Genomic DNA, 12,691 nt, shown 5'->3' with positions numbered 1-12,691 from the left:
GAAAGAAGCCGGAGCCTCAGCTCCCAGCCCCGCCCGCCCTGGCAGGTGAGCAGACAAGCCTCTCGGGCTGGTGAGTGCTGGTCGGCCCTGTTCCTCTGGGCGGGAATCTCTCCACTTTGCCCTCTGCACCCCTGTTGCTGTTTTCTCCTCCTCGGCTCCGAAGCTTCCCCTCCGCCACCTGCTGTCTCCGCCCGTGAAGGGGCTTCGTAGTGTGTGGAAACCTTTCCTCCTTCACAGCTCCCTCCCACTGGTGCAGGTCCCATCCCTATTTTGTCTTTTTTCTTTTGCCCTACCCGGGTATGTGGGGAGTTTCTTGCCTTTTGGGAGGTCTGAGGTCTTCTGCCAGCATGCAGTAGGTGTTCTGTAGGAGTTTTCCACGTGTAGATGTATTTTTGATGTATTTGTTGGGAGGAAGGTGATCTCCACATCTTCTTCCTCTGCCATTCTTAAGGTCCTCCCCTATCACAGGATGTTGAATGCAGTTCCCTGTGCTATACAATAGGACCTTGCTGTGTATCCGTCCTGTATAGTATACCAGTCTGCATCTGCTAATCCCAAACTCCCAGGCCAGCCCTCCGCCTCCCCCTCTCCCCCTTGGCAACCACAAGTCCATTCTCTCTGTGCAGACTTCATTTAAAATCGAGTCTCTGAGAGTCTGGCCTCCCACTTGCTTTCTTCCCAACTCCCCAGCACCTCTGACAGCAGTCCCCAGACCCGGTCCCCCCATAACTGCTAACCTGGGGGCTTAAAACACTCCCAGACCACACCCCAGACCCACGAAGTCAGGTTCTCTGAGGGTGAGATCCAGGCAGTTGTGTTTGGTAAAGCTCCTCCCGTGACTCAAGTGTGTGGAGACGCTTGAGAAGCACCATTCTAGAACCTCATCCTGGCCCGAGGGACGTTGGGATCACTGTCTGTGCAGAATCCAAGAGCTTTTCTGTCCTATTAAGGGAACACCACGTGACTCTTCACACAGAGGGCTTTCCTGTGAAGAAACAAGGGAGGTGGGACTCTGTTGCTTATAAATATAATTTATTACCTGTTTAAAAATTCTTCTACATTTTGTACATGTTGGCTGACAGGATAAATGCAGGCAAATTTACAAACCGAGGGACTGCAGGAAAATGGGGAGAGACAGCCAGGGAGAGAGGAGAGACACAGCCAGAGCCGGCATCCCTCACTTCCAGCACACGGGGAACACGGACAGGACCCCAGAGAGCAAGCCTCCGCAGGGGTTTTCTAGAAAAGGAATTGCATAGCAGATACAGCAAGAGGGAACTCCACAACAGCAAAAGAAGTGTTCCGTATCCGAAAAGCCAAAGTTGTGTCGTGTTTAAAAAAAGAAAGACAACAAAGCACAAAACCTTAACGTGACATTTCTGCAGTTGAACTGTTCCCCAGGGAGTAGCAGGTGGATGACACGGCACTTCAGCGCAGACTGCTGGGGAGTTTTCTCTGACCAACATTGGCTGTCTTCTTTAGAAAGAGCGAAGAGGAAGGTCACCAACTTGCGACAGGTCAACATTAAACTCAGTGAACACATACAACACCTTGACACACAACACACACACACACACACACACACACAGGGATGCTAGTCCTGCAACTGGGCTAAACGCACCCCATCGGGAGGGTGAGGGCCTCATTACCAACGGGAGGCCTGGGAAAGAGCAAAGGGGAGAATGCAGATCGCACATTCGGCTTGTTCCGATTGCTGTCCAGCATTTTCCACTGGCTATGGATTTCTTGCTCTTTTGTGCTGCTCTGAACAGCTTTAGCATGCAGGACGTAGTTCAGGTCATGATTCTTGGATGTTGCCTCACGGAAGTGCTGATATTCAGAGGTCAAGGGCTCATCAATTCTTAGGCTGCCGATCAGCAAAAATTGCCTACAATTCACATTCTGAACTCAATACTGAGGGTTTTTCCACCCTGGGTAGGTGCCATCAGGTTCAGCAGCAGCTGTGATAGTGCCAAGTCCAGTAGACTTCTGGAATTTAAGGTTGGCACGAAGGATTTGAGCATGTTTGTTAAACTAAAGACCCTGAAGTGCTACGGCCTCAGCAACTTAGAATTTTGCTGAGACACAATCTGAAATGGCATGTTTAGAGGCTGGCATACGGTAGCAAATGCTTTGCCTGGTGGGCAGCTGACCTTACCTCAGGGCACCTTCCTTGTTTCCTACTCCACAGCTGGTAGGCCAAGACTCATCCTGACACTCTGTAGGGATACCGGAAGATCTCTGGACAGTTCTCTGCAATACGCAAAAGTCTAAGTATACAGTGGGCTGGGAAGTAGCCTCTTATACCTGCTTGGTTTTGTGTGCTAGCGCATTTGTGGAGTTCCTGTCTGTCCTGGCAACACTGCCCTCGACCATGATAAAATAGGGCTGGGAGTGTAGGTTATGTTTTGTTTCATGAGCGCATAAATATCCTACCTGTAGATCATCAGTACAGGGAGGTGACAGGGCCACTGAAAACGCTGGGCGCCATGAACTCTTCTGAAGACAGATTTCTAGAGCAGGATTTCCCAAAATGGGAGCAATCACACGGTTTATAAGACTACAGGATCAGGAAGTTAATTGTTAGCCTGTATCAGAAACCCACCCAGTGACATAAAAGGCCATCTCCCTACTTTTCAAAAACAGGAGGTTTCAGGCATGAATTCTGGAGATATTTATGACTCCATTTGGCTTACTTGACCTGTATGAACACAGCCTTAAATGAACAATGCTTACAATGTATGTATTCCCCTCATGCCTATTCCATGGGGGGAAAAAAATCATTTGAGAGGCAAAGGAACTATTTCAAAGTCATCATTACAGCCAGAGATTATACAAATAGCTTTCTTAGGGTAATGAAACAGCACTTCAGTGCACAGAGGCAAAGTTCTAAGGATTTCAGTCAACTTAGCTCAGTAAGGTTAAAAAAAAAAAAAAAGCGAAAAAGCAAAGTATAATAGTTGGTGCTATGAGGCACTCGAAAGGTAAAACAATGATTACCTTGAGATAATCAATAATAAAAATACTTTCCTTATTGGATCCATAAAATCTAATGCTCATTGACCACTATCATCTTTATAGATAACTGGCTTTGAGCAATGGCGTTCTGACTCACAAGAGCTCGCCTGTTCTCAGAGAAGATGGATAAAACCCAATTTCACTTTGGCTGTTTCCACAGTCATCCTCGCTTTCATCGGCCGTGGACCTGGACTAAGGACTGAGGCCTCTGTGCGAGACTGACACCTTGACCAGAGCAACTGCTCAGCAAGAGCCAACGCTCCCATTCGACCTGCAGACTGAGAATTCGACAACTAAACTTCTTCTACCTACTTTACACTCTCTTGCAGGTCAGTACTTTTATTTGCTTGACCTCATGGGGGCAGACCTTGTAGTGGCAAAGGCTGTGAATTCTGAGGAGCCAGTGATCATCTACTGCTTCCTTCCTCAAACATTAATGATAGAGACAGCGGAGTAAGTGGACCAGGAACACAGCTGCTGTGTCCCCGACAGAGACACACTTACGGACACATAAGCAAGAGCCTTGTCTGCTCTTCTCCAGAAGAAGTTAAAAACAACAACAACAAAAAAAAAACGAGTATACTATTGGAATGTTTAAGATATCCTTCTTACAGGAGAAATACCTCTAAAAAATTATTACTGTGTAGTTTCTCAAGTGTCCTGAACTCAGTCTCCATGAGTTCTTCCTAAACAATGGTTCTACTATTTGAAAGTTGGGAGATTAAAATCTACAAAATAATAGTATATGTAAAAATGACTAATGGTTATGCAACGTAACGGACATCTCACCCCAAATATTGCCCTGCCTTGGAAGAGCTTACATTGCTCCTGTGATAATGTGGGGATTTTTCTGGGTAGCTGAGGTGAGTATCCACACTGGTGTTCATGCTGTTTATGAAAAGGCTACTGGCTGTGAGCACCTCGGTGTTACATGTTTGGCATCACCTTGTGCCCAGTTATCAACTTTGAATCTAACTTCTGTTCCTTCCAGATCACTTAAAGGAAATTTCAATGAGTTTGGTGAGAGGAAAGTGAAAACAGGAGGAAACCTCTGTCTTTAGATCCCCAAATTCAGGAGGCTAAGTTCTTCTCCTTGGTTATCAAGCAAGTTTCCACTTCATTACATGCACTATTTTCGTTTGCATATATAAAACTTATTTCTAAGTGGATGCTTCTTACACCCTCAAAAATAAATACTAGAGAACTAAAAGATTTAAAACATATAAAGCCCAATGAAAAATATAAATATTAAAAATGACAACTCTTCAAAAACTGTTTTGTACACATTTTTATGTACTGCTGTTATTCGTATAACCAAAACCCAACTTGAGACGTGTTGTGTATGGACGAGTTAGTAACAAATGTACTAGGCTCATGAGGACATGTAATCTTTGGTATGGCTAATTTAAGTGAAAAACAATGTGAGAATAAGCAAACTAGAAGTGAAAATTTCCCCACGTCTGTTTGTCATAAAGGTCCTGCAGACGCTATAGGTATCCATTCCCCTGGTCAAACAACTTTTCCCATTAGACGCAGGGTAGATTGTGTTATCCACCACTAGATGGCACCATGCACAAGTGATCGATTTGTTTTCCTTCAGGATGAAGTAAACTGGTCTTTGCTCACCACCTACACAGAAGCCCTAGGAATGACAGGCAGGACGTGTCACAGGATGGCCGAGAAGGCGGTGCCCTACGTGCTGAACTGCTGAGTCTGGATCTTGTGAGTTTGAGAGCAGTCTAACAGCGATTACTTCACTCCCCCCAAGGAAGGAAATCAGAATTCGCAGAGAAAATCATTTGATGTAAATGTAAATGCTGTGCTGTACATATGGAAGTCGCCATTCACCTGATGACAGATGAATACCTCACTTATAGGGAATCAACCGCTCTGCCCATTTCCGGTGCTGAGATTTAGAACCGAAAACCACGAAGCATCCGAAGTGAACCCCAAAGGCCCCCCCTCAATGGGGGAGCCTCAAAAATACAGTTCCTGCTGTGTTCTATAGTTCTGCATTGATGACTTTTTTTTAGTCAGTTGTGGAATTGATTTATCTGAATACTACATATTTACTCCTTTCTATTTCTCCTTAGGTATCAGATTTCTAATTCTTGACTTCCACAGATGACAGCCCCCCAAACCAGTAATGGTGAGTAACCTTGAGTTATTTTAAGATGCAGCAATGGACAACAGCTCTCTTTCCTCCTCCTCCTTTTTAAAAATTAGGTATTAAATTTTTTTTAATGTAGAATTTTACTATCTTTTGGTCAAAGATGCATTGGTGCATTGGTGCATTCATTATCCACTGAACTTGTTAGTGCAATCTTTCCCTTTCACAATAAGTGTAACATATTCTTATATATGGTACAGGGGGTGGTCTGAGAGAGATTATGGAATATGCATCTAAAACAAAAGATAAGAAATAAAAAGGCAGGAAAGAAAAGGCTCCCCACAAGGTATCAGCAGTTTCTCGATGATGAGGATGGAGGAACCTGGGAATATCAAAAAGTTACCAAAATAGGAGAGGAAATATGTGTGGAAAGAAGGGGAAAAGGGTATATAAAATTATTTCTAATTCAAATCCAGTCAGCAACTTGGATACCTCCAGCCCCAAAGTTAACCACAGCCATGTTTTGAAAGTTCTGATTCATACGCACGGGAGCTTGTTGTTCAATCTTGGTTTGGCTCCTGGGCTGTTTGTTGACTCTTTATTCCCCACCTGCTGAATGAATTGAGTCCCTGTGTTAAAACAAAGAGCCTGTGATGGTCCTCAGGAAACATCATAGTTTACACAAAGCAGTCTGTTGACTGTTCTTCAGTTAAAAATTTTTTTAATTAAAAAAATTTTGACCAAGACAATAATAGAACATAATTTGCAACTAGTCAGGAAGGCAACTGGTCCCAAGAGAGGAAAGAAAGTGATAAAAAGGGATGCCATCTCTGGGTGAACAGCGTGATGAAATGACACAAAGACAAGACTTGAAAGCGTGACAAATATGTTACAGGTTAGAATAATAATTATCTTCCAAGTGGGAACTATTTGAAAGGCATAATGTAGCCTGGGCGAAAGGCTAGATGAATCTTTAAATGATCCAGGTCAGCGTCCATTGTGGTCTTCATACGGATGACAGAGACGGGGAGCATCACAGTGGAAGTCGAGGGTTTTAGAACCTTGAGCTGACCTAATCCCATCCCTTCGGTTTACAGGTGAGGAAGCTGAGGTCCAGTGAGGGTAAATGACTCTCCCAAGGTAGCACAGCTAGACAATGACAAACCCAGAAGGAGAACCGGTTTCCAGCTCAGAGGCTGTTCCTTCGACCACACTGACAGAGGACCCACGAGAGGCGTGTAGGGCTGTGTGACCACAATGCTGAGTAAAGCCTGAATCAGAACACTTGAACGCTTCTCGTGACGAGACTCAGGGGACAAAGCCCCTGCCTGAGCAAGCTCAGAGACCAGACTGACAAAGCCAGTAAGCATTTACCTCCTTTCCAGGCAGAATGATGGGAGAAAGATAAAAGGTCAAGGAAGCAATGCCTGTTTAATTAAACTGGTGACCACGCCCACCTTGTTATGAGAAGGTGCCCGGGTCAGGTCAATACCTAAATACTAACAGTACTGCTAACAAAAACAAGTTAAAAGAAAATCCTTTTGCTAGAATACTTGTAAATACTCATCAATAATAATGATGATGATGATAATAATACCTTTCTTTTAAAAAAAAACCACTTCAAGTTGCATATTACAAACACACATGTTGTGGAAAAAAATGCTCGTTTGTGTGGCTGAACATGAATCCCTGTCTTCCCTGCCACGCTATAGCTTTATTCCCCAAGGGCATGAGGTGGGTGCCCTCAAGGAATAAGGAAGTCTTAGCTCTCTCTCCTTTATACTTGGATTCTCCACTTCCCTGATACAAACAGGAACACTGGTTCTACAAGTTCTAGAAACAACACTGATGGGAGGATTACCTCTGAGACACTTGATGCATATGATTTGTAGGAAAAGCCTGTGATTTCTCTGCAAATTACTAATCTGAAAGAGACACAGCAAACCGTCCACAGCTTCAACTTCAAATGATTTAAACAAAAATAGAACAAGCCATGGACAGTGTCTGCATCCCTGTCCAATTTGATGTAAACAACGTTTGTAGAAACTGCGTTTGTTAAGAAAGTTTATCCATATATCTGGATAGCAATAAAAAGCGTTTCCTAGGAAACTGTAAGATCCTGTACCACACAGCATACAGCCCAACTAAGAGGAGAATTAGGTTGATTTCTAAATTCAAGATACACATTTGTACAATTGTTCTTAACTCCTGTGACGATGTCCGAGTAGAGTGGGCACGTATATCGGTAGTTGTGTCTGTTTTCCTTCTCTCTCCCGCTGCAATCTTGCCTGTGGAGCTCACTGGTCTAGACTGGGTTTCCTCCTCAGCTCTGAGCCCCTGGACGTCCACAGACTCCCCATGACTCTCCTCCTTCACTCTCAGCCCCAGCCTGGGTCAATACTGCCCTTCTGCTGCTAACGACACTACTGTTTCATGTCTTCCCATCTCCTCCAAGACAGCTGCCAGCACGCTCAGGTTTCCATCTGGGAAGTTCTGTGCTTCCCAGAGATCCAGGATGACGCCAGTTGGACTTGATTTGGTGGCAAAGTAATTCAAGTACCTGTAATTGGTAATGGGAAAATGTGCTGAATGGCGTGATGTACGGATCTGTTTTCCTTTCAGTTTTTACTAACCCTTTTCGTTACTGCATTTCTGTAAGTATAACTGGACCCACTTGGGACAGTGTGGCTTGCAGTGAGCCGTTCTCAACAACTAGCCCATACGTAATTAGGTCAGCCCCAGACAGGAGACGTGACGCCTTAACTTGAACCTTAACTCTGAGTAAGATAATTTAAGAGACAAGATGTCTGTGGGGCACATCCTAAACAGGAAACCAAGAGACTTATGTTTTCTTTCCAGCCCAGGCTCTGATCATCTTTGACAGGTTATGCCATGCCTTTTGCTTGGTAGTGACGGCAACGTTCTACAAAGAAGAGGCTCCAGAGGTCTCTTCGTAACTTCCTAGCAGCGCTGTGTTTAGCATGTTCATTACCCATCCAGCATTAGGTCCTGCTCAACAGGAGGCGAGGAACAAATTAGTGCATGGATATATCATTTAGGGGGATTTAGCCCGTCAGCTTTGCGAAGTGGATCACAAAACCTGATATTTACAAGTGTCAGGTAAGCCCAGGATGTCTCTCAACAACGTGTTTGCAAGACCATGGTGCAAGATACAAGGTAGGAGCTTCATACATGTTGTCATAATGAAAAGTAAGTAAACGTAGAGATGGAGGAAAAAAATGAACGTTGCCCTAAGTCAGCTGTATCAGTCCTGGAGCCCGATGTCTAACAGGAACTAGTTCTGAAGCCTGGCCATACCCACCTGTCCAGGTTTAGCTTATGGGCCAGCATCCTCCAGTCATGACCTCTCGTCTGTGGGGCATCCAGGCTGCTACAGAGCTTCTGCCGGATAGGGGGAGGGATGCTGAAAGCACCGGGTCCCGTCATGGTGGTGACGGTGCTCGCTGGATCCAGCAGAGGCAAATTGATACCAGTAGGTTCCTGTAGTTCAGGCACGGGACAACACAGCATTATTTCTGAAGACAAAAGCAATCCTTATTGAGCCAGTCAACATAATGCCTTGCTTTGAATGGTAAGAAGAGAATGAATGTTATTATATTCTCCTTAGTGAGAATGGCTTCTTTCTGGCTGACGGTTGTGATTCTCTGTGACCTGCCTGAGAGGAAGAGGTACATTCTGAGCTGATTCTTGCACAGCCTTGGATTTATGGGTCTTCTGTAAGGACTGGGCTAGCTGGAAAGCTCGGGTGTAATTCAATTACAGCTTTTCTAATGGGATTCTCCAGGATGAGCAAGGGAATATCAATACTGCTAAAGGTTTAGATTTCAGGGTGGGGGGGAGAGAAATGTTCAAAAGGGCAGCTCTTTGAGAATGAACTGATCTAGATCTGAGATTCTAGAGACTGTCTGACCCTGAGGTGAAGCCCTGGGCAAACGCTTGAGTATATTCTCCCTCTCACCTCTGTAGAAGATGGCTCGGGGCCTGCTTTTGTTGAATGAAATGGAACACAGCTCTCCTCCAGATGACATCAAATTAAGACTAATTATTTAAAAGAAAATGGAGAACACAGTACCTGGCTTTAGGGCAAGCTGCTAACAGAATCCTCCAATTGCTGTACACCCTTATTTGTTTTTAAATCTAATTTTAGTAGAGAAAACCACAGATTGGCTCTTGAGATAGTTTCAGCTCATAAAACAGCACGATTGCAAAACCTGAAATTCATCTGCAGGAGAAACTCTAATCATTTTCTGATCACTTCTGCTGGTTGGAAAAGCAAATGTTGCCTGGGGACTATTAAAGCAATAAAAGAAGATCCACTTAATCTACTTTAAATGTCACCTCTCTCTCAGAGCAGGTAACTCCGTGGTGAACATAATTAGTTGCTGGAGGATTAAACAGCCACACGCAGGACCAGCCATCAGGAAGCCTCGGGGTCTGGTGGAGGGCTCTGCTCAGACGTCAGTGCCCCCGCCCTCCAGAGCCTCCCAGACCCTGCTGTTCCTACACCTGGGGGCCACTGTCTGTGTTCCAGGATCAGCAGCCCAGGCCCACTGCGAGGCTTGTGCGATCACAAGGCACAGGGTCCGTCCGGGGGCTCTGGAGGGCACGTTAGAGCAAAACACATTTTTTTGCCATAGACCATCAAGTGGTGTTGGCTGTGATCACAACATCTGGCCTCAGAGCCCAAAGCCTGGCAAACTGAGCCTCGGAGGATTCCAGTGGCTCCTTTATGTTAACAACTCCAGCACATAGCAGGACTGAAAAGACTGGTATGAGATACGTTGGAGTCCCTGAATCCCAAAGAGCTTTCCCTGCACTGTTCCAAGGGACCACGAGGACAGAGGGCTCCTGACCTCAAGGGCACAGGGCTTAAACAAAGGGCACCAGAAGAGAGGACTCTTGTTTTTCAACAGATTTACGTTGGGAACGTCTGCACCCAAGTGGCCAGCACTTCTCTCAGGTATAAAATTGGGAGCGGGGGCGGGCAGAGGCGTGGAGAAATCACACCTCATTCCACAGCTTAGCGCTACGGCCCACTTGCAAGTCCTGCTTGCTTCTTGTCTGGACCATAATAATGGGGCCTAGAAGGAAACCCATCCCTGGCCTGCAGTGGAGGCTGAGTCTGCACGGGGTAGGGGGGTCTGCTTGGTGTAGCGCTGCCTCGTGGCCTCCCCAGCTCCCTGCTGCTTCCCTGCGGTCTATCCCTTATGCCAGACTCATCTTCCTAAAGCCCAGCACTGACGTTTCTCCTGCCTTCTCCTGGTAAGTGTTAAATGGCTCTCCTACCACATGGATTCCCAACTCCTTATCAGGCCATGAGGTTATCTGCAGGGCCTGCCTGAAGCCTGGGATGCCTGTAACCTGCAGAGCCAGGCCTGCCGTGGACGAGGGGCCCCCGTGTTCCCTCCACCTGGCAGCCTGGCTCCTGCCTTTCTCCGGTTGCACCGGCATGACCAGACCATTCACTGTTCCTAGCGCCTTTCTTAAGGATGTACCTTCGAGAGCTCTTCTGCCCTTTCCCTTAACCTCTGTCAGGCAAACACCACAAAACGTGGGCTGCAAAGCATGTTCCCTGAGCAAAGCCGCCCAAAGCCCTCCGCCAGGAGCCCTCCAACAGCACTTCCCACAGCCCCTGTCCTCCTCCTACGTCTGCTCTATGCACACTGGTTGTACTTACGGACGACTTCCTCTGATTTCCCAAAGTTCTTGGAGATGAGAGTATTTTTGTCATCCTCAGAACTTCTATGACCCTCAGGGCAGTGCCCTGAACGTGGAAGCTACTCCATTCCTATTTGTTGAAGGGAGGAAGGTATGTTTTCTGGTAGAGCGAGGATGAAGCCAGTTCCTAACAGAAGCCCACCTCGCAGAATAGTGCTGCCACATTCCAACTAAACGTGGCTAAAGGTAAGGCTCTCCTCACTGTTCAGTCCTGAAGGTAAGGCAGGCACGACTCTCGGGAAGCTCTGCTCACACATACACGTTGTCCCCCTTCTCTTGGTGAATAAAGAACTGTCAGCACTTTACGTGGGCCTTCAAACCCTGAGTCTCCAGCCTTGGCTACTGTGGCTGTTTATTTCCTTGTGCATGAAACAAGCCCTTGTCTCTCTTATCAGATGGCTGACAGCAGCCTTGGAGGTAAAAGAAAAATACATATATACCTTTACATTAAAATTTCATCTAGTGATTTCTGTTGCTGTTAGTTCTTTTACTTCCAGGTTTGCTCTCACAGAACACTTATTATAATAATTGTTTATGATATTGGTACCATCTGTCTTTGATGTTATGCTTCCCTTGGTTAAGCATGATTTTTCACCGTTAACCAAACAGCTGCTATGGCACACATTTTCAGCACTCCACGGGAGAAACGACTTTCCTTTCCTGTATTCTGACTCTTCCTGAAGTCACTTAGAAAAACTAGATTTTCCCAAGGGTCCTTTTTGAACAGGTTATAGAAAACAGAGGAGGTGAATAGATAGGATGGCTATAGCAGAGTGAGGCTCTGTGTGCACGGAAGTGCTGTGTGTCAACAGTTAACAGGGTTATAACGTCTTTGTCTATACTGTAGTTAAAACTAAAAGTCCTAACGAGACTGAAGCTTCTTTCTCTTCTCTACTTTTTTTTCCCTCTTGCTGGTGATGGGCAGCTTCTCCTTTATTACCTCCCCTGTCCCTCTAAGGAAAAACCTTTTATCATCATTTATCCTCATACTTTTAACTCGTCTAGGCATTTTCATTCTTAAACTTCATTTCGGTGAGACTAAAGGCTTTATCTCTAGGTAAGGAATCTCTGGCCAAGGCCCCTAGAGAGGAACAATCGTCCAGCTCTTGACATCACCCCGGTCTATGTCAAGCACAGCCTGGTCTCCCTGAGGGGCAGCAGGCCCTGTGCCTGACTGCAGAGGCCAAGGGCCGAGGAGCTTTAGAAAGGAGCGCTGGTGACGCCTTGCGCAGTGGGTGGCAGGGGGAGGGCAGCAGCGCTTTCCTGGCAAGTCAGCTCATTTTCAGGAGATGGGACGTTGGAACTGCAACCCCGGGCCACCTGCCAGCCTGCCGTGTGACCCTAGGGAGGAGCCCTGTCCAGAAGACAGGCACCACCAGTGGAGCCTTTTCTCTGGTTGGTTGTGGCTTGTCAGCCACAGGGAACCCCTCCTCGAGCTTTTGATGAGAATCCAGGTCTCGGGGCTCTCCAGAGCCAATTGTTCACCAGCACACAGCCTGGCTCCCGACATCAGTACCAGCCCAACTCTCCCCGCTCTGCGGGCCACATGCACCGCATTCAAATGCTAACAGCAACGGTGGGACTCGGTGACCCAGAAGGAAAAGCAGCAGAGTGGCCCCTAATCCCCAAAGTCATCTGACTCGGGTCATTTCTGCCTCCCGCTAAGTGTGCTTGTCTGTCACAGGCCTCTGAGGAGACTAAAGGGTCGGCCTGAGCTGACTGCCACCAGGTTACAAAAGAAATCATCTTTCCCCTGTGTTGGCACAGGAAAGAAAGTCCTTAAACGGATCACACTATGACGTGACACTGTCTCTTCGGTGAGGG

General features: G+C 46.4%; 1 protein-coding gene across 2 annotated transcripts in view; it reads right to left on the bottom strand.

Moving 5' to 3' along the window:
• Positions 1-5,832: 5,832 nt before the first annotated feature.
• The window catches only part of UNC5C (unc-5 netrin receptor C), a 389,709-nt gene continuing 382,850 nt past the window's right edge, over positions 5,833-12,691 (bottom strand). The window contains exons 15-16 of one of the 2 annotated variants that reach the window (XM_024736100.1): positions 8,451-8,629; positions 5,833-7,688 (exon numbers count right to left, since the gene is read on the bottom strand). In XM_024736100.1, the coding sequence (XP_024591868.1) occupies positions 7,523-7,688; positions 8,451-8,629 (345 nt within the window). In that variant the 3' untranslated portion in view covers positions 5,833-7,522. The remainder of the gene's footprint in view (positions 7,689-8,450; positions 8,630-12,691) is intronic. The other variant, XM_024736099.1, reaches the window with a different exon arrangement.

Source organism: Neophocaena asiaeorientalis, unplaced genomic scaffold, assembly GCF_003031525.2.
Source record: "Neophocaena asiaeorientalis asiaeorientalis breed wild unplaced genomic scaffold, Neophocaena_asiaeorientalis_V1.1 scaffold7, whole genome shotgun sequence".
Lineage (NCBI taxonomy): Eukaryota > Metazoa > Chordata > Mammalia > Artiodactyla > Phocoenidae > Neophocaena > Neophocaena asiaeorientalis.
This window is presented reverse-complemented; position numbering and strand designations above follow the sequence as displayed.